The sequence below is a fragment of the Dryobates pubescens genome, chromosome 21, assembly GCF_014839835.1.
Source record: "Dryobates pubescens isolate bDryPub1 chromosome 21, bDryPub1.pri, whole genome shotgun sequence".
Lineage (NCBI taxonomy): Eukaryota > Metazoa > Chordata > Aves > Piciformes > Picidae > Dryobates > Dryobates pubescens.
Window position 1 is genome coordinate 20,652,757 of NC_071632.1, and position 23,116 is coordinate 20,675,872.

General features: G+C 63.9%; 3 protein-coding genes across 5 annotated transcripts; all 3 read left to right on the forward strand.

The window, feature by feature from the left end:
- The first annotated feature begins 144 nt into the window (after positions 1 to 144).
- On the forward strand, positions 145 to 13,007 carry KLHL18 (kelch like family member 18). 2 transcript variants are annotated; one of them, XM_054171389.1, is made up of 10 exons: positions 145 to 349; positions 5,700 to 5,830; positions 5,997 to 6,137; positions 7,180 to 7,378; positions 7,722 to 7,882; positions 8,146 to 8,282; positions 8,961 to 9,198; positions 10,455 to 10,559; positions 11,561 to 11,672; positions 12,574 to 13,007. In XM_054171389.1, the coding sequence occupies exons 1-10, from the start codon at positions 188 to 190 to the stop codon at positions 12,958 to 12,960; spliced, it is 1,773 nt and encodes a 590-aa protein (XP_054027364.1). In that variant the 5' UTR covers positions 145 to 187; the 3' UTR covers positions 12,961 to 13,007. The 2 variants fall into 2 exon arrangements, with proteins under 2 accessions (XP_054027364.1, XP_009906085.2); XM_009907783.2 differs by having other exon boundaries at positions 8,976 to 9,198; positions 12,574 to 13,005.
- A 4,079-nt stretch (positions 13,008 to 17,086) lies between these two features.
- LOC128898304 (uncharacterized) lies at positions 17,087 to 18,527 on the forward strand. Of its 2 annotated transcripts, none has more exons than XM_054171428.1 (3): positions 17,087 to 17,383; positions 17,922 to 18,032; positions 18,120 to 18,527. In XM_054171428.1, exons 1-3 carry the CDS (start codon positions 17,237 to 17,239, stop codon positions 18,486 to 18,488), a joined length of 627 nt encoding a protein of 208 aa, XP_054027403.1. In that variant the 5' UTR covers positions 17,087 to 17,236; the 3' UTR covers positions 18,489 to 18,527. The 2 variants fall into 2 exon arrangements, with proteins under 2 accessions (XP_054027403.1, XP_054027404.1); XM_054171429.1 differs by having other exon boundaries at positions 17,087 to 17,362.
- Positions 18,528 to 19,144: 617 nt separating this feature from the next.
- CAMP (cathelicidin antimicrobial peptide) lies at positions 19,145 to 20,405 on the forward strand. The gene is made up of 4 exons (XM_054171362.1): positions 19,145 to 19,318; positions 19,403 to 19,510; positions 19,620 to 19,703; positions 20,295 to 20,405. The coding sequence occupies exons 1-4, from the start codon at positions 19,145 to 19,147 to the stop codon at positions 20,403 to 20,405; spliced, it is 477 nt and encodes a 158-aa protein (XP_054027337.1).
- The last annotated feature ends 2,711 nt before the right edge of the window (positions 20,406 to 23,116 follow it).

Below are 23,116 nucleotides of genomic sequence, written 5' to 3' on the forward strand. Positions count from 1 at the left end.
CTTCCTCAGGCGGCCCCGAGCCGGGGGAACGCGCGGCGGGGACGCCGTCACCATGGCAACCGGCACTTCCGGTCCCCGCCGGAAATGGAGGCGGCGGCCGCGGGCGGGGCGGGCGGGGGCCGCGCTACGGCGGCCGGCTGGGAACAAGGCGCGGGGGAGGCGAAGCGCGGCGGGAGCGGTCGGGAAGATGCTGGAGGCGGCGGCTGCTGCCGCTGCAGCCGCGGCCGCCGATCCCGAGCTGGACGCCGAGGATTTGGTGCATTTCTCGGTGGGCGATTTGCCCAGCCGTGGGTACGGCGTGATGGGCGAGATCCGGCGGCAGGGCAAGCTCTGCGATGTGACCCTCAAGGTACGGCCCGGCGTGACCCGGGGGGCCGGGGCGCCCCCGCTCCGGGCTCTGAAGGGACGCTGGGGACCCTCCCACTGCCTGAGTGAGAACTGAAGCACTCCCTCCCCACCTCCAAGGTGGAGCCCGGGTCCTAGGGGGCAAGCTGGGGGACCCCTGGATCTCTGGGGGCAAGCTGTGGGGTTCCTCTGGTACCTGAGCAGAAGAGGAAGGAGGCTCCCAGGTCTCTCACCAGGACCTGAGCGAACCCGTCTGCCCTCTAAGGGACTCCCCGCGGTCTCTGAAGGGGACTCGAGGGACGCCCAAGTCCCTTTCCGGGGGGAAGGAGGCAGCTGGGGTCTCCTCGGGTGCCTTTGATGGGTGGTGGGAGCCAAGGGTCCCTTAGGCGGGGGATAAGGTGGGAGCCGAGGGCTGTCCCCTGCCCGTGGCTGTTGGCGGAGAAGGGCAGTGCCGAGACCCCTCCCAGCCCCCTCGGGGGGTGTTAGGGGGTGCTGGCGCTCCCCAGCCCTGGTGGGGGGCTGCGTGAGGGTCTCTGGGGAGTCAGGGTGGTGCTGAGCGCCTCCAGCCCGGGGCAGGTGCTGGGCTGCGCTGGTGACACCCTGTCCCTGGTGCTGTCCCTGGCCGTGGGCGCAGGGTGGGAGGTGGAGCCTCAGCCTCCCCTGGAGCCCCGGTGGCTCTTCCCGCAGCCAGGCAGAGTGATTCACAACAGCAGCCAAGAGCAGAGAGCCTGAATGTGGGAGGGAAGCTGGGCTCCCCGACCGCCTGCCCCTGCTCCGCCGCCGGGCGCAGCGCTGCGCCGGGAGGGCGCTTTCTGGGCGGGGTTGGTGCGGGACCGAGCTCTGCTCCAGCCCGGGGCAGAAGAGTCCTTACTCCCGGGGAGCCTTTCCCTGTAGCTTCCCTGCGGCAAAGAATGGATCTGCGAGCTCCGGAGACGCTCAGCTGCAGCCTCAGGGCTCGGGGGGTGGGCTGGCAGGGCTGTGGAGAGCCTGTGGCCAGCAGCAGGCAGGGAGATGCTGGAGCCCTGCAGCCCGGGAGGAGGTTTGCCGCGGCGTGGGTGTGCCCTGCCGTCCCTGGGGTTGCTTGAGTCACTCCTGGATTAACTTGGAACTTCAATTAAACCTGGAGGTGTCTCCCAGCCTACTCATGCTGAAACTCCTCACTTGCCTCCTGCAGAAGCAGCTGGCAAGGGCTGTGCCTGGGGTGGAGGCCAGGAGGCTGCCTGGTTGGGCTGCCTCGGCCCTGGGGGTCAGCTGGAAGCAGCCCTGGGAGGGGGGCTGGGCTTGTGCAGGCTGGGGGAATGCTCTGCTGGGAAGAGCACAGCCCTGAGCTGGTCCCTGGCAGACTGTTGCCTTCTAACACCTGGGCCCTGTGATGGTCTGGGCCATAGAGGCATGGAATGGGTTGGCTTGGAAGGGACCTGCAAAGGGCATCCAGTCCACAACCCTGGGCTGCCTGAGCTGGCTGGAGCTGTCCCTGCTCACTGCAGGGGGGTTGGACAAGATGGCCTTTGAGGGTCCCTGCCCACCAATGCCAGCTGTGAATACTGTGCCACAGCTGTTCTGAGGTGGGCAGTGCCATCTTATTGGGCTTCATCTGCGTGTCACTGAGGTGCCTTCGTCTTGGGGAAGATTCTCAGGTCCTGCCAGCCCCACAGCTCTGGAACCACAGTAGTGAGCTGGCTGAGGGTCCCCATGCTGGGGCTGGGCTTGTTGGAGGGAGGCAGTGGTGAAGGCATGACCCCAGCCTCACCTCAGATAAGCTCCTGCCCAGTGCTCTGCAGAACTCTTCAGCACAGGCCTCCGTTCCTGCAGCTTTACCACACTTTGTCTTGTGGCAGAGGGAGCTCTTGTAGGCTCTTTGAGACATGAAGGAGCTTTCCAGAGCAGTGTCAGAGTGAGTGTCTGGTGGGGCTGGGCACTTTCTGGGGGGCATGAGGAAGAGTGTGGCCAGCAGGTCGAGGGGGTTTCTCCTCCCCCTCTACTCTGCCCTATAAAGCCACAGCTGCAGGACTGGGTCCAGTTCTGGGCTCCCCAGCTCCAGAGAGGCAGGGAACTGCTGGAGGGAATCCAGAGCAGGCTGGGAAGCTGCTGAGGGGCCTGGAGCAGCTCTGGGAGGAGCACAGGCTGAGAGCCCTGGGGCTGAGAGCCTGCAGAAGAGCAGGCTGGGAGCTGCAGGCCCAGCGTGGTGCAGGAGGAGCCTGCCAAGTGAGTGTCCATCACAGCTGGTGTCTGAGTGCTCCTCACCCAAAATGAAGGTAGGGAAAGCACTGAGAAGCATTTCAAGGCCACACCTGGGGCAAGGCTTGGTGCTCCCTGCTGGCTGCTGCACCACTCCAGTGAAGTTTTTACCTTTTTCTTTCCACCTTAACACCTCCAGGTTGCATCCCTAAAGGAAAAACAAAGCTGCCAAACACCACTTTGAGGCCAGAAGTTGGGTTCTGCTTGATGCCAGCAGCTCCTGAGGGAGCAATCAGCCTTCTTGCAGCACACCTCAGGTTCTCAGTGGCCCCTTCAGAGAGGTCAATGGCTGTCAGCCATTCTCCCAGCCCACACAGAAATGTTTGCTGTACAAACAGGCCCCAAACTGGTTAGGAAGCAGCACTGCTCTGCTGTGTTTGTTTTATTTACTCCCCCAGTAGCAGGGGCAGAAGCTCTGCTCCTTCCTCCCCAACTCATCTTGCTGCTGGGGATGGGATGAAAAGCCTGAAGTGCTGACCTGAGTGCTTGCCTCAGAGCTACAGTTCCTCACACTCAGCTCAGGGAGGCCACTGGCAGGAGATGAGCCAGCAGTGTGCTCAGGGGGCCAAGAAGGCCACCAGCAGCCTGGCCTGGATCAGCAGTGGTGTGGGCAGCAGGAGCAGGGCAGGGATTGTCCCCAGGGACTGGGCACTGGTGAGGCCACAGCTCCAATCCTGGGGGCAGTTTTGGGTCCCTCACTCCAAGAAGGGGCTGGGGAGGAGCAGCTGAGGGAGCTGGGGGTGCTGAGCCTGGAGAAGAGGAGGCTGAGGGGAGACCTTCTGGCTCCCTGCAACTCTTGAAGGGAGGCTGGAGCCAGGTAGGGCTTGGGCTCTTCCCCCAAGTATCAGAAGGAGAGGAAATGACCTGAAATGGTGCAGGGGAGGGTTAGTTGGAGATGAGGAGAAGTCTTTGCTGCCAGAGTGGTCAGGGGCTGGCACAGGCTGCCCAGGGAGGTGGTGGAGTCCTGGAGGTGCCTGGAGGTGTTCCAGAAACCTTGGCACATGGCAGCAGGGGCCATGGCTTGCTGGCCATGGTGGGGCTGGGTTGGTGCTTGGGCTGGGTGGTCTTGGAGGGCTTTCCAACCCAAACAATTCTCTGATCCTAGGAAATCTGTGGCTGCTTCTGAGGACTGCAAACCAGGTCTCCCAGGGCAGGGAGTGAGCTGCCTGTCCTTGCAGCAGCTTGGAAGGGTTCATGGAGAGCCAGAGCTCCTCTGCAGATGTTTGAAAAGTGCTTTTCTGTTCCTGGCTCTGAAATAGCTGCAGGTCAGAGCTTACAGAATCACAGGCTGGGACCTTCCAAGGTCATCTGCTCCAACCTCCCTGCAGCCAGTGCCAAACATTTCTTCTCTCTATGGTGGGGAGAGCCTGTCCCAGGCTGCCCAGAGAGCTGGGAGCTGCCCCATGCCTGGCAGCACTGCAGGTCACCTTGTCTGGGGCTGTGAGCAGCCTGCTCTGGCTGCTGCTGTCCCTGCTGGCTGCAGGGGCTGGGACTGGCAGAGTTTGAAAGGTCCCAAAGCAGGCCAGGATTCACTGCTCCTTCACCTTCTGCCCAGCAGAACTCCGCTCCCACAGCCTGGCCACGAGGTGGATTTCTCCTGTGGCCTCTCTGTGACTGCAGTGCCAAGGGAGGAAGATGTGGTTGATGTTTGGAGACCTTTGAGAGGCTTCTCAGCTCTGCAGGGAGGTGATGCCATGAAAACAATGGCTGCCTTCATTACACCTACACCAGCTTGCTGTGGAGAGAGCTCCTCTGTAGCCTGGCACTCAGCAACACTGTGTGGAGGTGGAAGGTTTAAGGGAGAGCTTTAATTACCCACTTAGAGAAGATGCTGGAATGGAGCAGGGTGAGGGCTGGGCAGGAGGCTTTGCAAGCAGTGCTGCTGTCCTTGGCTGTGGGAAGCAGCAGGAAAGCAAAAGGTGCAGAGGCTCTTCCCAGGGAGCTGCTGCCTGCTCCCTGGGGTGTTTCTCTTTTTGCTGCTGCTATAAATAGCTCCTTCTGGCTTAGTGATGTGGAGATGATTGAATTTGTGGTGATTTCATTTGTGCCTGGAGACAGGCCTGATCTTCAGGCTCAAAACACAAAGGGGCTGGGGCCAGACTCTGCTGAGTGCTGCCCAGGGACAGCACAAGGGGCAGAGGGCACAAAGTGGAGCCCAGGAGGTTCCACCTGAAGAGGAGAAAGTTGTTTGTTGTGAGGGTGCTGGAGGCCTGTCCCAGGCTGCCCAGAGAGGTTGTGGAGTCTGCTGGTGTGGAGAGCTTCCAACCTCCCCTGGGTATTGTGCCCCTGGGCACTGTGCTGTGGGTGCCCTGCTGGAGCAGGGCTGGGGCTGGGGGAGCTCCAGGGGTCCCTTCCAGCTGGGGTTGTTTCTCACTTCCCCTCTTCAGTTGTCTCTTTTCCTTGCAGTGGCTCTCTTCTCCCAAGGAACAAGTGACAGGACCAGAGGTCAAGTTGCCCCAGGGGAGGTTTAGGTTGCACATGAGGAACAATTTCTTGCCCTTGAGGGTTGTCCAGGCCTGGCCCAGGCTGCCCAGGGCAGTGGTGCAGTCCCCAGCCCTTGGAGCTGTGGTGCTGAGGGCCATGGGTTGGTGCTGCCCTGGCAGTGCTGGGGTAACATTTGGACTCCATGATCTTAGAGGTCTCTTCCAGCCAAAAGCACTCCATGATCCCCTGGCTGCCAGCTGTGAGGGGCAGGGTGTCACCTGCAGCAGGGTCACAGGGGAGCACTTTCTGCCTGGAGCAGCTGCAGGAAGCAGCTCTGGCTGTGAAATCTCCACATGGAGATGCAGACTGCTCTGGTTTCTGCACACTCATGGTTCTGTGCACCTGGAGCTTCTCAGTGGGGAGATGTCCTGCTCTGAGGCTGTTTGGTCTTGGCCTGGTTGACCACTTGTGGTGGATCCTGAGGCTGGGAAGTGGGTTCCAAGGGTAGCATGTGAGAGAAGCTGCTGCTCTGCTGGCCAGTGGAAACTGTCCATCCAGGCAGCTGCTGGGCTGCTGGAGCTGTGCTGCAGTGAATCACTTGGATGGGTGGTGGCTGCTGGTGGTCTTCCCCCTCTCTTCTCTCCCTTTGGTGATGATCTTCCCTCCTCTCTCTCTTCTCCCCCTCCCCTCAGGTAGGGGACCACAAGTTCAGCGCTCACCGGATCGTGCTGGCAGCTTCCATCCCCTACTTCCACGCCATGTTCACCAATGACATGATGGAGTGCAAGCAGGAGGAGATTGTCATGCAGGGCATGGACCCCAGGTAACATCCAAGCAGCCACAGGGACCAGGAGTGCTCTGCAGGGCCCTGCCCTCGGCCTTGCAGGGCTGGAGAAGCCTCCTCTCTGTGTGCATGGGGCTAGGAAGGGCTTCCTGGTGGCTGCTGCCTTCACTCCAGTGCATTTTCTACCTGTGCTCCCTTTGTTTAGTGCCCTGGAGGCTCTGATCAACTTTGCCTACAATGGTCACCTGGCCATAGACCAGCAGAATGTCCAGTCCCTGCTGATGGGAGCCAGCTTCCTTCAGCTGCAGAACATCAAAGATGCCTGCTGCACATTCCTCAGAGAGAGGTATGGGGATGGCTGTTGGCTGTGCTCACTGCTCCCCAGAGCTGGGAGGCTTCAGTCCTCCCTGCCTGGCTTGGGAGGGAGCAGGATGTCACCTGCCAGTGTCACCATCAGCTCATGGCAGGGTCTGGGTGGGAAGGGACCTCTCAACCTCATCCAGTCCAACCCCCTGCAGCCAGAGCAGGCTGCTCACAGCCCCAACCAACCTGAGCTGCACTGGTGCCAGGCATGGGGCAGCTCCCAGCTCTGGGCAGCCTGGGCCAGGCTCTCAGCACCCTCATGGTACAAAAGATCTCTCCCTTCTCTCCAGTCTGAATCTCCCTCTCTCACTGCACCCCTCCCTTTTTCAGCATTAACTCATCAGAGGAACAAAGAGACTTAGCCAAGGAGCTGGACAGGAAGCTGTGGCAGAGCCTGAAACTGATCCCAGAGTTTTGTTTTCCAGTTCCCTTGCTGGTGTTTGGCTTCAGGGTTGTTCCAGCAGCAAGTTCTGGGAATGGAAAAGCTCTTTGGAAAGCTACCACATGGCTCTTGGCTCGTGCCAGGGAGGCTTCTGTGTCCCATTCCCCCTCCCTTCCCCAGCTGGCTGCTGCTGCAGCTGCTCAGGGTGTTTGTGGTGTGCTGTTCACCATCCCTCCCACAGCAGCAGAGCTGCTTCTAGGGGAGAGAGATCCTGAACCCCTGGGTCTGGAAGGACCACAGTGGGGTTAGTCCATGCCCAAGATGTCTCACATCAGTCCCATGTGCATCCTGGAGAGGTGGGAGAGGGCATTGCTGTGCTTCATGCTCCCCTCAGGGCCAGCTGAGTTTCTCAGTGGCTCCCTGGCCTGCTCTGAGTGGACATTTTGAAGCTGTGGTCTCCATCCTTGGGCTCTGCTGCGGATTCACCTTCAGATCCCTCTGTGGACGCCCGAGCCACGTCCTGCCAGCCTTGGGAAGCCAGCTGTGGCTTTCCCCCCCATCCCCTGCCCTCTGAGGCTCGTGGCCTCCACTCAGCCTGCTCCAGCCCCCCACAGCCCTCGCTGTCCCGCTCCTCCCCTGGCAGGCTTCACCCCAAGAACTGCCTGGGCGTGCGGCAGTTCGCCGAGACCATGATGTGCGCCGTGCTCTACGACGCTGCCAACAGCTTCATCCACCAGCACTTCGTGGAGGTCTCCATGTCTGAGGAGTTCCTGGCACTGCCCTTTGAGGATGTCCTGGAGCTGCTTTCTAGGGATGAGCTCAACGTGAAGTCTGAAGAGCAGGTGGGTGCCCGGGCTAGGTCTGAGCACAGGAAGCTGTTTTGCTTTTGAAGGGTCTCTGCTCGGTCAGGAGTGGAATGTGGCCTTGCTCCCGGTGGGAATGGAGTTGGGAAGATGTCCTGGGAGCTGAGGGGATCACAGGATGTTAGGGGTTGGAAGGGGCCTGGTCTGCAGGGGGCCTTCCTCATCCCACCCGGCCCGGCCCGCCGCCCCGGGCAGCCCATCCCAGCGTGTCGCCCTCACGGCCAGCTTGTGCCTTCTTCCCCCTCCGCCCGCCGGCAGCGGCCGGGCCCTGCCAGGGGAGCAGGAAGCCAAGCCAGCAGCCCAGCTTGCCGCTCTCCCCCAGGTCTTTGAGGCCGCCTTGGCCTGGATCCGCTTCGCCCGGGCGCAGCGGGAGCCCTTCCTGCCGGGGCTGCTGGGCAAGGTGCGCCTGCCCCTCTGCAGCCCGCACTTCCTCGCCGACCGCGTGCAGCAGGACGACCTGGTCCGCTGCTGCCACAAGTGCAGGTGAGCCGTGGGGTCGCCGCCTGCCCGGTGGGCTGGGAGGGAGGAGGATGTGGCTTTGGAGGCCTGGGGGGGCTGAAATGCTCTCCCTGGGCACCCAGCGCCTACCAGAAGCCAAACCGCGCTCCCCAGTTCAACCCCGCGGCAGCCTCGCGCTGCCCTCTGCAGGCGCTGGCCGTGGGGGAAAGTCGGTCTCAGCTCTGCCTCTGCTCTAAGGGCTGCCGTGGTGCCAACAGAGCTGTTGAGCTGTTTGGCTTTCACCTCAGGGACCTGGTTGATGAGGCAAAGGACTATCACCTGATGCCGGAGCGCCGGCCGCACCTCCCTGCCTTCAAGACGCGCCCTCGGTGCTGCACGTCCATGGCAGGGCTGATCTACGCTGTTGGAGGGCTCAACTCAGCAGGTACCTTGGATGCCTGCCCCCCACGCTGGGGGGAGCAGCCTGCTTGGCTGGGCAGGCTGATGGGATCCTGAGCTCCCCCCCTGGGAAGCGGTGAGTGGCTGCCGCTCCTCTGCGCGGCAGCCTGAGCCGTCCACTGACAGCAGAATAGAGGCTGAGGTTGGAAGGGATCTTGAAGAGCCTGGAGACCAACCATGAGCTGGCTCAGCCGAGGCTGAACCATGGCCCTCAGCACCACACCTCTGCCTCTTCTGAACACTTGCAGGGATGGGGATTCCACCACCTCCCTGGGCAGCCTGTGCCAGCCTTTGAGAACCCTTTCAGGGAAGAAGTTTCTCCTAATGCCCAACCTAAACCTCCCCTGGGGCAGCCTGAGGCCACTTCCTCTCATCCTGTCCCTTGTTCCTTGGGAGAAGAGACCAACCCCACCTGGCTCCACCTCCTTTCAGGGAGCTGCACAGAGCCAGAAGGTCTCCCCTCAGCCTCCTCTCCTCCAGGCTCAACACCCCCAGCTCCCTCAGCTGCTCCTCCCCAGCCCTGGCAGGGGCTCACCTCCCACCAGCCCAGGCCGCCCAGGGCCTCGCCCAGCCTGGCCTTGAAGCCCCTCCCGGGAAGGGGACCCCAAGCTCCCTGGGCCCCTCGCAGAGGCTTTCCCAGGTCTCCCTCTTCTAATGTGAGCAGCAAATTTCTATGCAGGCGACTCGCTGAACGTGGTGGAGGCCTTTGACCCCGTTGCCAACCGGTGGGAGAAGTGCCAGCCGATGGGCACGGCGCGCAGCCGCGTGGGGGTGGCGGTGCTCAACGGCCTGCTCTACGCCATCGGCGGCTACGACGGCCAGCTGCGCCTCAGCACCGTCGAGGTCTACAACCCAGAGACCGACTCCTGGTCCAAGGTGGAGAGCATGAACAGCAAGAGGAGGTCGGTGTGGCTTTGGGATGGGTCCCTGTGGCTTGCTAGTGGGTTGGTTTCCTCCCCCCCGGCCCCGGTCCAGGCGGCAGTGGGTGAGGAAGGCAGGCAGGGACCCTGTGGCCGTACAGCGATGACAGTCCAGATGGGCAGAGCGCCTCACAAGTCCTCCCAGAAGTCCTTTAGAGCTGCCCTGGAGAACCCCCAGCACTGCAGAGTCATAGGATCAGCAAGGTTGGAAAAGACCTCAGAGATCATCAAGCCCAACCTGTCACCCAACACCTCCTGACTACTAAACCATGGCTCCAAGTGCCACATCCAGTCCCCTCTTGAACACCTCCAGGGATGGGGACTCCCCCACCTCCCTGGGCAGCACATCCCAGTGGCCAACAACTCTCTCTGTGAAGAGAGTCTTTGTGCTTTGTGCTCATGTGTGGTCTCTCCAAGCTGTCCCATGGTTTGTGTCTCCTCAAGCTTTGCAGCACTGCTTCACCATACCAGCTTTGTCTGGCTTGGCTGTCGTGGTCCCAGATGCTGACTGCTTGGGAAGAGCAGGCCACAAGCAGCTGGGAACAGGGAACCTGTAGTAGCAAAGCCCAAGTTGCTTCCACAGCAGTGAGGTTCCTGGAGCTTTTCCCAGCAGGAGAGGCAGCTGCTCCTCCATGATTGGGTTGTTCCACCTCGTAGGGTGCTCTGGTGTGGCAGGCAGTGTTGGTGGTTGTACAAACTGCTCTGCTCCTGCTGTAGCCCTGAAGTCTTACCTCTGAGGATTGTGTTGCCAAGCTTTTAGCAGAAGCTTTGATGACCACATCTTGAGGGTGGGATTCCAGTTCTGTGCCTGAAGTCTCATTTGAGCCAAATAATTGCTGTAGAAAGTGGAGCCATAGGGTCAGGCACCTTGGTTTAACAAGTTTTAAGTCTGACAGCACCTCCTGAGCTGCACAGTGATGGCCCTCAGCAGAGGCATCTCCAACCAGCAGCAGTGGGGAGGTCCTTCATGGAGTTACTGCAATGCTGACTCAGGATTTGGGTCGAGATCCTAACACAGAGACAGGTTTTGACCCAGGAGCTGGAGCAAAGTGTCGCCCTGGGTTTTGCTTGAGTTCCTTGGATCAGGAACCAGCATCTCTCCTGACCTGGCAGCTCCAGGGCTGAGTGCTTGGGCAGCCTGCAGGGTGAAGCAAGAGGAAGAGGAGGAGGTTTGGTGGGGTGAGGGAGGTGATGGCAGCACCCACAGCCATCTGAGAGGGCTCTGCTCTTCCCTGCAGTGCCATGGGGACGGTGGTGCTGGACGGTCAGATCTACGTCTGTGGTGGATATGATGGAACCTCCTCCCTCAACTCTGTGGAGTCCTACTCTCCAGAAACAAACAAGTAAGAGCTCCTCATGCAGCTCCTCCAGCTGCTGGTGCTGTGGCACTGCTGGAGGTCCAGGATGTCACAGGGAGGATGTAGAGAGGCCTTTATGTGCTGAGAGCAGAGCAGCAGCGCTCCCCAGGCGAGGATGCAGGGGGACGAGCCCATGGCTTACATACCATGTGGTGAAAGGAGGTGCTGGAACCCAGGCCTAGAAAGGCCAATTGAGATAAAACTGGAGAATCAGAGAGTGGGTTGGGGTGGAAGAGGTCTTTAAGCTCATGGAGTCCAGCCCTTACCCCAGCACTGCCAGGGCACCACCAAACCATGGCCCTCAGCACCACAGCTCCACAGCTCTGAAACCCCTCCAGGGCTGGGGAATGCACCACTGCCCTGGGCAGCCTGGGACAGGCCTGGACAACCCTCAAGGGCAAGAAGTTGTTCCTCATGTCCAACCTAAACCTCCCCTGGGGCAACTTGAGGCTGTTTCCTCTTGTCCTGTCACTTGTTCCTTGGGAGAAGAGCCCAAGGCCCACCTGGCTTCAGCCTCCTTGCAGGGAGCTGCAGAGAGCCAGAAGGTCTCCCCTCAGCCTCCTCTTCTCCAGGCTGCACATCCCCAGCTCCCTCTGCTGCTCCTCCCCAGCCCTGTTCTCCAGACCCTTCCCAGCTTTGTTGCCCTTCCCTGGATCTGTTCCAGCTCCTCAGTGTCCTTGGGCTGTTCATGGGGTTGGTGTGACCCAAGTGCAAAACCCAGCACTTGGTCTTGTTGAGCCTCATCCCATTGGCCTCTCCCATCCAGCCTGCCCAGATCCCTCTGCAGAGCTTCCTGAGCCTCCAGCAGATCAAGGCTCCCTCCCTGCTCAGTGTCAGCTGCAAGCTGCCCCAGGGAGCCTCAACCCCCTCACCCAGATCATGGAGAGAGAGACTGGGGAGAGCTGGCCCCAGTGCTGAGCCCTGGGGAACACAGCACCACCAGACGTGAGCAGGAGCTGTGCTAACCTCTGCCCTCTCCTGGCCAGGTGGACAGTGGTGACCCCCATGAGCTCCAACCGCAGCGCCGCCGGCGTCACCGTCTTCGAGGGCCGGATCTACGTCTCGGGAGGCCACGATGGGCTGCAGATCTTCAACAGTGTGAGTCTGCTGGCCCCTGCAGCACAGCTCAGCTGCTGCAGGGACATGAAGGGTCAGCTTGGGATCTGAGCAGTGCTCAGCAGTGCATAGAGGCTGGGGGGCAAGAGGCTGGGGCCAGGCTCTGCTCAGTGGTGCCCAAGGGCAGCGCAAGCGGCAGAGGGCACAAAGTGGAACCCAGGAGGTTCCACCTGAACAGGAGGAGGAAGTCCCAGGCCCTGTCCCAGGCTGCCCAGAGAGGTTGTGGAGTCTCCTGGTGTGGAGAGCTTCCAACCCCCCTGGGCATTGTGCTCCTGGGCACTGTGCTGTGGGTGCCCTGCTGGAGCAGGGCTGGGGCTGGGGGAGCTCCAGAGCTCCCTCCCAACCTGCATCATGCTGGGATGCATGAAGGCTCTGTGCCCCTTCCCTGTGCACCTGGAGTGCCATACTGCTTTGCAGCCCCAATTCCTGCTATTTTCAGGACACTTCCAGCCCTGTTGCCAGCTCAGTTCCTCCTGAGCAAGAAGTGCTGAGGCTGAGGGGAGACCTTCTGGCTCTCTGCAACTCCCTACAACTCCCTGGAGCCAGGTGGGGGTTGGGCTCTTCTCCCCAGGAACAAGTGACAGGACCAGAGGAAATGGCCTCAAGTCGCCCCTGGGGAGGTTTAGGTTGGACACAAGGAACAGTTTCTAACCCTTGAGTGTTGGCAAGGCCTGGCCCAGGCTGCCCAGGGCAGTGTTGGGGAATCCTCATCCCTGGAGGGGCTTCAAACCCCTGTAGATATGGTGCTGAGGCTGCTGTGGTTTAGCCATGCCCTGGCAGCGCTGGCTTGGCCTCCAGGCCCTTAAATCCCTCTTCCAAGCCCACCCCCTCCCCGCTCCGTGCCAGGCAAAGCCGCCAGCGCCCCCTGTGCCTCTGCTTGCAGGTGGAGTACTACAACCAGCACACGGGCAGCTGGCACCCGGTGTGCAGCATGCTGAACAAGCGCTGCCGGCACGGCGCCGCCTCGCTGGGCAGCAGGATGTTCGTGGCCGGGGGCTACGACGGCTCCGGCTTCCTGAGCGCGGCCGAGGTGTACAGCTGCCCGGCGGAGCAGTGGGACCTGCTGGTGCCCATGGGCAGCCGCCGCAGCCGCGTCTCCCTGGTGGCCGCCTGCGGCCGCCTCTACGCCCTGGGGGGCTACGACGGACAGTCCAACCTCAGCTCCGTGGAGATGTACGACCCCGAGACCGACCGATGGACGTTCATGGCCCCCATGGTGTGCCACGAGGGAGGGGTGGGCGTGGGCTGCGTGCCCCTCCTCACCGTCTGACGAGGGAGGGGCTGGGGGCGGGGGGAAGGCGGGGAGTGGGATACACACACCCCCCGCCTCCCCTACCCTCTTGAGGACAATCCGAGGAGAGCTTCGTGGTGCTCCGGTGTTACTCCCAAGCCTGACAGCTCAGCCTCCCCCCCCCAGCCTGACAACAGAGCCTCCCCCCCCGACCTGACAGCACAGCCTCCCCCCCCGACCTGACAGCAGAGCCCCCCTCAACCTGACAGCAGAGCCTCCCCCCCCGACCTGACAGCAGAGCCTCCCCCCCCCAACCTGACAGCACAGCCTCCCCCCCCCCCGACCTGACAGCAGAGCCCCCCTCAACCTGACAGCACAGCCTCCCCCCCCCCAGCCTGACAACAGAGCCTCCCCCCCCCCCCGACCTGACAGCAGAGCCTCCCCCCCCCCGACCTGACAGCACAGCCTCCCCCCGACCTGACATCAGAGCCCCCCTCAACCTGACAGCAGAGCCTCCCCCCCCGACCTGACAGCAGAGCCTCCCCCCCCCGACCTGACAGCAGAGCCTCCCCCCCCCGACCTGACAGCAGAGCCTCCCCCCCCGACCTGACAGCAGAGCCCCCCTCGACCTGACAGCAGAGCCCCCCTCAACCTGACAGCAGAGCCTCCCCCCCCGACCTGACAGCAGAGCCCCCCTCGACCTGACAGCAGAGCCTCCCCCCCCGACCTGACAGCAGAGCCTCCCCCCCCGACCTGACAGCAGAGCCTCCCCCCCCGACCTGACAGCAGAGCCCCCCCCCGACCTGACAGCAGAGCCTCCCCCCCCGACCTGACAGCAGAGCCCCCCTCAACCTGACAGCACAGCCTCCCCCCCGCCCCCGACCTTACAGCAGAGCCTCCCCCCCTTAGTTCTGGTGGTTTGTTTATTCGGGGGGGGGGGGGGGGGGGGGGGGGCTGCAGGTCCTGCCAGCTGCAGCCCTGCTGTGCCTCCGTGCTGGTCCCAGCCTGCCCGGCTGCCCGCAGCAGCTCTGTGGCCGCTGGGGTCGGGCAGAGCCCCGCTCCGGCCGCTGGGGGTGAGCAGAGCCCCGCTCCGGCCGCTGGGGTCGGGCAGAGCCCCGCTCCGGCCGCTGGGGTCGGGCAGAGCCCCGCTCCGGCCGCTGGGGTCGGGCAGAGCCCCGCTCCGGCCGCTGGGGTCGGGCAGAGCCCCGCTCCGGCCGCTGGGGGTGAGCAGAGCCCCGCTCCGGCCGCTGGGGTCGGGCAGAGCCCCGCTCCGGCCGCTGGGGTCGGGCAGAGCCCCGCTCCGGCCGCTGGGGTCGGGCAGAGCCCCGCTCCGGCCGCTGGGGGTGAGCAGAGCCCCGCTCCGGCCGCTGGGGTCGGGCAGAGCCCCGCTCCGGCCGCTGGGGTCGGGCAGAGCCCCGCTCCGGCCGCTGGGGTCGGGCAGAGCCCCGCTCCGGCCGCTGGGGTCGGGCAGAGCCCCGCTCCGGCCGCTGGGCTTTCCAGGCGCGCTGTGAGCTCTGGCTTCAGCTGCACCCCGGCAGGAGGCTCAGTTGTGACATCCCAACGGCCACCTTCCTGCCTCTGCAGAGGGCTCTGTGCCTTCCACCACCAGCAGCACCCCCAAGGCTTCTTTTGGCTCCTCTGCTGGGCACTGCCTGGTCTCACCTGGCTTAGTGAAAGGGGTGAGGGGGGGTAGAAAATAAAACCCAGCAGGGTCAGTTCCTGGCCCAAGCTCTGCTCTTCGAGGTGCTGCTTGCACAAGGCCTCCTTGGGCTTCTTGAAGGAGAAGCTTCCTTCAGCCCGCTGGGGAAGACTTCCCTGCAAGAGCCACAGGATGGAGCAAGCAGGAAGAGGAGAGGTGGTCAGTTAAACCATGAAGGCATCCTCAGGAAGCTCTGGGGGAGAAGCCCAGGAGGTTAAACAACACTTAAGAACCAGGCTTGGCAGCTCAGAAGGGCCTGGGTGGAAAGGTCTCCCTGCAGCACCTCGGCTCTGCAAACAGCAGCAGGAGGCAGCTGGAGCAGAGGGGGCCAGGGTGGGCAAGAGCAGCCCTGCTTGGGTTTGTCACTGCTGTCCCAGCCCGAGGAGCTGCTGTCCCCAGCAGGGACAGGGCCACCTCGGGCAGCACAGGCAGAGCAATGCTGTGTGGGCACACAGGCTGAGCAGCTCTGCCAAGGGCCGGGGGGGAAGGTGGTGCTGGCACAACCCTGGCACTGCTGGGGTCCACACAGCTGCTGGGTTTGTGCTGCCTGGGGCCAGCTGCCTGCATCAGCTCTTGTCCTGCATGAATGTGAACCACCTCCCTCCAGGCTTCCCCACCCCCTGTCCTCCCTTCAGCAAAGCCCAGGGATGTGCCCTTGACACTAATCCCACCAGCAGCACCCAAGGGATGAGGACCTCTGCCCTTGTCCTGCCTGATCCCAGCGTTGGGGGGTGCTCAGAGCTTTCCCCTCCTGTCCCTCAGCTCTGGTGAGGTGCTGGAAGTTCCCCCCCAGCCCTGTCCTCTGCTTGTCCCCCGCTGTGTGCTCCCCTTTGGGTGTGGATGTGCTGGCTGTGTGTTGGGGTGCTCTGTAGCTGGGGTGTGCAGCTCTCACCGTGCTGTGGCAGCAGATGTCTCCTTCCCTCCATCCCCACCTGCCTCTCAGCAGCTGCCTTCACTGGAGGGGGCTTCCTTTGGGGGGTTCTGTGCTGCTAAGACTTGAAAAGGGACAAAACCCCCACCCCACCCACACCCAGTGGAGCCAGGATGGAGTCCATTCAGGCCATGAGTCACAGAAATCACCTGCCTGCCACCAGGAGGGTGCTGCACAAGGACACAACCTCCCTGGCAAGGACCACGTTGGGCTCTTCCCTCTCCCTGCTGCTGGGGCAGGGGGGGAGCTGTGAAGCTGCCATGGCCTCAGGCCTGCTGCTTCTCCCCCACCACTCAGCCTCTCCTGCTGCCTGTGGTCACCCTGTGCAGAGAAGCGTGGCGCTGGTCTTGTCCCATCTTGTGTCCCTCCTCCCTCCCAGCTGGGGCTCTGTGGCCATCAGAAGGGGGGTGCTGGATCAGCTGTGCTTCGCTGGCACCTTGCAGTGGCTCAGAGAGCTGCCAAAGCTGGGGCTGGGGCTGGCCTCCAGGCTCCTGAGCTGCTCAGCACCACGGTGGACTCCGGCATCCCTTTGGTGGTTCATTCCCTTGGGGCTTCCTTTGCTGTTCCACTGTGGATGGACCAAAGAGAAAGGGCAGCTCCTGGCCCTGCAGCACCTCCACCCTCAGCCCCAAAGTGTCTCTAAGGGGACAGAAAAATCAGGAATCTGGGGGAAGCAAAGGCCTGGTCAGGGGATGGAAAGTGGGAGAGCAGGATCCAGTGGCTGCCAGCCCACATCCTGGAATTCAAGGGGGAAAACTCCAGCCCTGCAAAACTCATTAAAGCTCCTCCTCATTCCAACGAGCCTCTGTCTGCACAGCCTGCTGCTGCTCTGCCCCCCTCTGCCCACCAGCCCTGGCCCTCACCCCAAAGCAGGGCACCTCTCACCCCCTGGCAGCTGCTGCTGTGCCTGGGGAGGGGCCAGGGAGGGATTCCAGGTGATCCCCATCTGCAGGTGGGATGTTTGGATGAGTCTGAGCAGAGCAAGAGGGATTTCAGACATCCCAGAAGTGGAGGGTGGGGGGAATGGAAAGGAGAGGGAGCTCCTGGGTTCCCTGTTCATAGCAGCCTAAAGCATCCCAAAACTGGGAGGACAATGAGGAAGGGGAGAGAGAGCTCCTGGGTTCTGTGCCCATAGCAGCCTAAAGCATCCCAAAGGTGGGGGGCATGGGGGGAAATGAGGAAGAGGAGAGGGAGCTCCTGGGTTCTGTGCCCATAGCAGCCCAAAGCATCCCAAAGGTGGGGGGGGGGTCGGGGGGGAATGAGGAAGGGGAGAGGGAGCTCCTGGGTTCTGTGTCCACAGCAGCCTAAAGCATCCCAAAGGTGGGGAGGAAATGAGGGAGAGGGGAGCAGGCTGCTGGGTTTTGTGTCTGTAGGAGCCAAGAGGATGCTCAGACTCCTGGAGCAGGCTGTGCAGCCTGGCTGGGTGCCTCCCAAGGGCACTATCTGCCGTCAGGAGCAGGCGAAGGGAAGGGGCCGCAGAGGGGGGATCGGCTCCGGCATCTCCCTGGCCCTGCCAGGGCTGGGTGGGCACCTGCCAAGGAAAACACAGGAACATGATCCCACCCCCACGGCCGAGGGGCCCGTGTTTATCCTGGAGGAGAACCCAGCCCAGCCAGGGGCCCCTGAGCTGATTCCAGAGCTGCCTCCCAGCCGAGAGCCGAGTCCCGCCGCCGTGCCCGGACCCCATGGCGCTGGTGCTGGGAGCCGTGCTGCTGGCGGCGGGCGCCGCCGTGCCCCCGGGGCTGCCGGCCCCCCGGGACCTGGCCCGCTCCGTGCTGGAGACACACGGGCAGGAGCTGAAGCTGCTCAAGGTGCTGGCAGTCACCAGGACGGTAGGAGAGGGGTGGGGACGGGGTGGGTGCCCCAGATCTGGCACCCAGCTGGGTGGGAACAACCTTTCCCCAACAGCTTTGCAAGCCACCGATGGCTCCATCCTTCCCCTGCTGCCTCCATCCTTCCCCTGCTGCCTCCATCCTTCCCCTGCTGCCTCCATCCTTCCCCTGCTGCCTCCATCCTTCCCCTGCTGCCTCCATCCTTCCCCTGCTGGCTCCATCCTTCCCCTGCTGCCTCCATCCTTCCCCTGCTGCCTCCATCCTTTCCCTATGGCTCCATCCTTTTCCCTGCTGCCTCCATCCTTCCCCTGCTGCCTCCATCCTTCCCCTGCTGCCTCCATCCTTTCCCTATGGCTCCATCCTTTTCCCTGCTGCCTCCATCCTTCCCCTGCTGCCTCCATCCTTTCCCTATGGCTCCATCGTTTTCCCTGCTGGCTCCATCCTGTTCCCATGGCTCCATCCTTCCCCTGCTGGCTCCATGCTTTTCCCTGCTGGCTCCATCCTGTTCCCATGGCTCCATCCTTTCCCCCCCGGGCAGACCTTCGACTGGGGAACCCATTTCAGCCTCAACTTCACGGCCCGCCGGCCTGCCTGCCCCCGGAGCCTCCCCGAGCGCCGCGGTGCCAGCTGCCAGCCCCGGCCAGGCAGGGTAAGCCTGGCCCCCTCCCCCTCCCAGAACACGGATCTGGGGACACAAAACCGTCCCCAGGTCACTCGGGGTCTCTGTGTGCCCCAGGTGCAGCAGTGCCGGGCACAGGTCTCCGTCTTTGCCTTCCTCCCTGACGTGCCACTGTCGATGGTGGAGTGCGGCCAGGAGCCGGTGAGGCCCCCAGGTGCCCCCACCCTTGGCACTGGGGACAGCAGTGGGGACGTGTCCCACACGCTGGGGACATTCTCTGGCTGCAGGGTGAAGCCCACCCTCATTTCTCCCTCCCAGCAGCCCGGTGGCAGCGCCCAACCTCGTTCCTCCAGCAGCCCAGGTCACCCATCATCATCATCATCACCATCATCCTCCTCAAGGCCACCACCACGGCCTCACCACCCTGCTGGCCTGTCCCCCCCAAGGACCCCCCATGGTCCCCTGTCCCCAAAGGAGCTGCAATAAAGCTGGCTGGGGGTCGTGTGTGAGCGTGTGTGTGGGGTGACACAGCCTGGGGAGGTTGGGCAACAGGGATGGGGCAAGGGTGGGGTTGTGCAAGCCCAGAGGGCACCTGCCCAGCACGGGCAACGTGCCCTTGATGTCACCTCAGTCCCTGCAGGTCCCTGTGTCACCTCAGTCCCTCCCCCTGCACCCTGCTGGGGTGCCCAAGGGCTGTGGTCCCCTCAAGGGGCTCTGAAGGTCAGGGAGAACCTGTGGAGCAGGGCTGTGCCCCCAGAGGGGTCCAGCGACAGCACCCCCCACAGCTGGGACATGCTCAGAGTCCCCCTGGCCCATACCCCCTCCCCCCCATCAAACAGACTCTCACTGGGGTCCCCAGGGGCTTGTGCCCCCAGAAATCTCCCACCCCAAGGGGCTCTGAGGGCTGGGGGCAACCTGTGGGGCAGGGCTGTGTCCCCAAGAGGCCCAGAGATGCCACCCCGGGGAGCATGCCCCAGCGGTGGCTCAGGCTCCTCCTGTCTCATGCCCCCCCCGCAGTTAACTGTCACCCTGTGGGCTGGGGCCAGGCGTTTCCAGGGGGCAGGAGGCTGAGCCCGGGGGGGTCCCCAGCCTCCCTGGGTGGGGATAAAAGGGGACACGGGGAGGTGGCCCTGGGGACAAGGATGCCGAGCTCCTGGGTGCTGGTGCTGGTGGTGCTGGGGGGGGCTTGCGCCCTCCCTGCCCCTGCCCCCCTGGCCTACACCCAGGTGCTGAGCCAGGCCGTGGAGTCCTACAACCTGGAGCCCGAGGTGCAGAACATCTTCCGGCTGCTCAGCGCTGACCCCGAGCCCGGCCCGGTGAGTGCCGCCCCCCCCTCGGGACACCCTGCTTTTGCCACCCGCCCCTGACCCTCCCCCCCGGCCCGCGGGCTGCCCCTGCAGGGCGTGGAGCTCAGCACCCTTCGAGCGCTCAACTTCAGCATGATGGAGACCGAATGCGGCCCCGGCGCCCGCGCCAGCCCCGACGACTGCGACTTCAAGGAGAACGGGGTGAGGAGGAGGGGGAGGGAGGAGGGACGCCTCCGGCGGGGGCTCCTGGGTGACCTCGCCTCAGGGTGACCTCGCCTGAAGGTGACACTGGGTGTCGCCCCCTCCCCAGCTCATCAAGGAGTGCTCAGGGGCGGTGCGCTTCACCGAGAGCTCCCCCGAGATCGACCTGCACTGCTCCGATGCCACCTCCAACGTGAGTCTGGGGGCAGCCCAAAGGGGCACCACCCGCACCTGGCACCCACTGGGGGGGGGGGGCGTCGGGGGGTGTCCTTCCTCCTGCCCCAAAAGTCAGCTGTCCCCCGCAGGACATCCCGGTGTCCCCATCCCACCACAACGGCTCCACGGGGGGTGGGGGGTGGGATGGGGGAGAAGGGGGGTCCCAGGGCACCCATGGGCACCTGGGTGTGGGGTGCTGGGTCCTAAAAGGGTGCTGGGGTTCCAGGTATAGGAGTTCCTGGGTGGAGGATCCTAGGTGCAAGATCCCAGGGGTGGGGTCATACAAGAGCCCTGGGCACAGGGTCCCAGGGATGGGGTCCTGGGTGCAGGATCTTGGGTTTGGGGGTGCTGGGTCTGGGATCCTGGATCAGGTCCTGGGTGCGGGGTCCCACAGGAGCCCTGGGCATGGGATCCTGGGCGTGGGATCCCGGGTCTGGAGTTCGGGATGGGATCCCAGGGATCCTGGGCGTGGGGTCCCACAGGAGCCTCGGGCACACGATCCTGGCTGTGGGGTCCTGGCTGCGCTCCCCGCTCCTGACCCCGGCCCCCCGCCGCTCTCCTCCCGCAGCCGGTGCTGGTGCAGCGGGGCCGGTTCGGGCGCTTCCTGGGCAGGATCCGCCGCTTCCGACCCAGGATCAAGTTCGACTTCCACGCCAGGGGCTCCGTGCGCTTGGGCTGAGCCAATAAAGATGCCCGCGGCGGCCGCAGCACCTGAGCCGGGCTCCGCGCTGTCCCTTGGGCTGCCGGGGGGGAAGCTGAAGGCCGAGGGCTTGGCCGTGACGGGACACGGGGCCAGCACCGGGGACAGGCCACAGCTGCACGCCGGGGAGCCCCCAGGGCACCCCCCAAATAGGAGCCATTCTCACCCCCCCTTCATCATCACCACGGGGTCATGGTCCCCACGGTGTCACAGACCCCACGGTGCCGTGGTCCCCACGGTGTTTGGTCCCCCCCAGACTGGTGGCATTGGCGGAGGGGAGGTGTAGGAGGGGGGCAGTGGGACTGTGGACCCCGCCCCCGCTGATGGAAGAGGAGAATCCTGGTGAGGGTCCCCTCCCCCCACCATGGTGTCCCCCTGCCCTGGGGGGTCCAGCCCCCAGCCTCAGCTGGCTCCAGGGGACAGTGAGACACAGGGGTGGGCTGCGTGGGGACCTCCCCCCCCCCAGCAGCGTTGTCATCACCCAGGGGCACCTCTGCAGCCCCAGCTCTGCTGTCTCTGTGGGATCCTAGGGCTGTCCCCTCCTGCCCCCTCCCTTCTCCAGTCCTGTGGGTCTGTGCCCCCCCCCCCCCCCCCCATGGGCACCTCACTGCCACCACAGGCTCCTGAGGGACCTTCTGGTCCCCAGAGCACCTCAGGGAGCAGTGGGAGACCCAGCCCCACATCACTTGTGAGTCCTCACACAGAGCCAGTGCCAGGAGGAGGCTCCATGGAGCTGGTGGTGCCCAGCCTGGGGGGGGGTGACCCTGCTGCCCCCACCCCAGGGCTCTTCTCCATCAGCATCTCTCCCATCTTGTCCCCCTTGCCCCTGGTCCCCTGTGGGGTGACAGCAGCAGGGAAAGGCAGAGTGGGTCAAGCTTTATTTGGGGAGGGGGGTGTCAAGCATCGGGGGTGTCCCCGCGTTGGCAGCTCCTCGAGGGGGGGGGACACAGTGGGGATCTCCTTTGCTCCTGATGGCCTTGAAGTGGTTGATGTTGGTGGCCACTGGCACCAGCAGCCAGAAATGCCTGACCTGGCTGGGCTGTGGGGAGAGGAAGGTGTCACAGGGAGGGGGTGGTGTGACCGTGAGGACCCCCAACTACCACCCATGGTGGAGGTCACACGAGGGAGGTTGGGCACAGAGTGGGTGCCACACCAGGGGTGGGCATGGAACAATCCTGCCCTGCTCCTGCTAGCCACACCACTGCTGATCCAGGCCAGGCTGCTGGAGGCCCCCTTGGCCCCCTGGGGACTCCCTGGCTCCTCTCCAGCCGCTGGCACCAATCGCCCCAGGTTCTTTTCCACCGGACAGCTTCCAGCCACTCTGCCTCCATTCTGGAGCCTTCCTGGGCTTGGTGTGACCCAAGGTCAGGACGCTCGGCCTGGCTGCACCTCATCCCATTGGCCTCTCCCATCACTCCAGCCTGGCCACATCCTTCTGCGGAGCCTCCCGAGCCTCCCCCCCATCAACCCTCTTCCCGCGCAGCCAGACAGCACCAGGGCTGCCCGTGGGGAGGTGCCAGTGCCTCACGGCAGGGCGGCCTGGCAGTGCAGGTGGGGTGCAGGTGGGGTGCAGGTGGGGTGCAGGTGGGGTGCAGGTGGGGTGCAGGTGGGGTGCAGGTGGGGTGCAGGTGGGACACAGGCTGAGCCGCAGCCCTGCCGCGCCGCAGCCGCCGACACCGGACCCCAGCGGCTGCCTCCTGCCCCCCGCTCGCCGCCGCAGCCAATGGGCGCTCGTCGCAGTGTGATGACGTCAAAGCGACCAGGCACTCTGCCAATAGGAGACGCCGCGGCCTGATGACGCCATCAAGCTGTGCCGGCGCCACCTTCCCGGCCCGGCGTGCGGCTGGGGCGGGCGAGGTCAGGCCTGGCGGTGGCGGGAGGGGAGGGATCCGGCCTGGGAGGTGTAGATCGGACCTGGGGGACGTAGATCAGGCCCGAGGAGCGGAGGGAAAGAGCCTGGGGGTTGGGGAGAGCTGGGTCCGAGGGTGGGAAGGGCCGGGCACGAGCGGGAGAGCTGGGCCCAGGGGCGTCTGAGAGGAACCCGGGCGCAGAGGACCGGGCCTGGAGGTGTCTGAGGGCACTCGTACGGACCCGGGGGGTGCTCTGAGGGGAACAGTGTGGGGAAATCCGGTACCGATCTCCGATCCGGTCAGAGGAGAGGAGCCCGAAAGGGAAGGGCCGGCTCTGGCAACGCTCTGAATGGAATCGGCAGGGCCCGGGGGGAACCTTGATGGGAGCTGGCCTGGGGGTGGGGGACGGGACGATGGATTCAGGGATCCGAGGGGGAAGTGGCTCGGGGAAGTATGGGCTGAGCCCGGCGGCGTCTGAGGAGAATATCCCCGGAGTGCAAGGAGAGCACAGAGGAGCTGGGCCGGGGAAGGTGGTGTGGGCAGAGGGGAGCAGCAGGGACAATGAGGCAGTGTCCCTGGCGGGTTGGGCAGGGCTCGGTTGAGGCTGGTGAGGAGCTGGGGGAGCTGCAGCCCTTGCTGCCAGCCACTGTGGAGCAGCTGCATGGTGCCTTGGAAAGCAGTGCTGGAGCTCAGCAGCCCCTGAGGGGGGCTGGAGGCAGGTTAGCCCAGCAGGGAAGCACAGAGCCTGCTCCCCGGCCCTGCTTTGCTCAGAACAGCCCTTTCCTCACAGCCAGCACCACAGTCTGGCTGCCTCCTTTTTTGATCTCTACAATTCCTGCT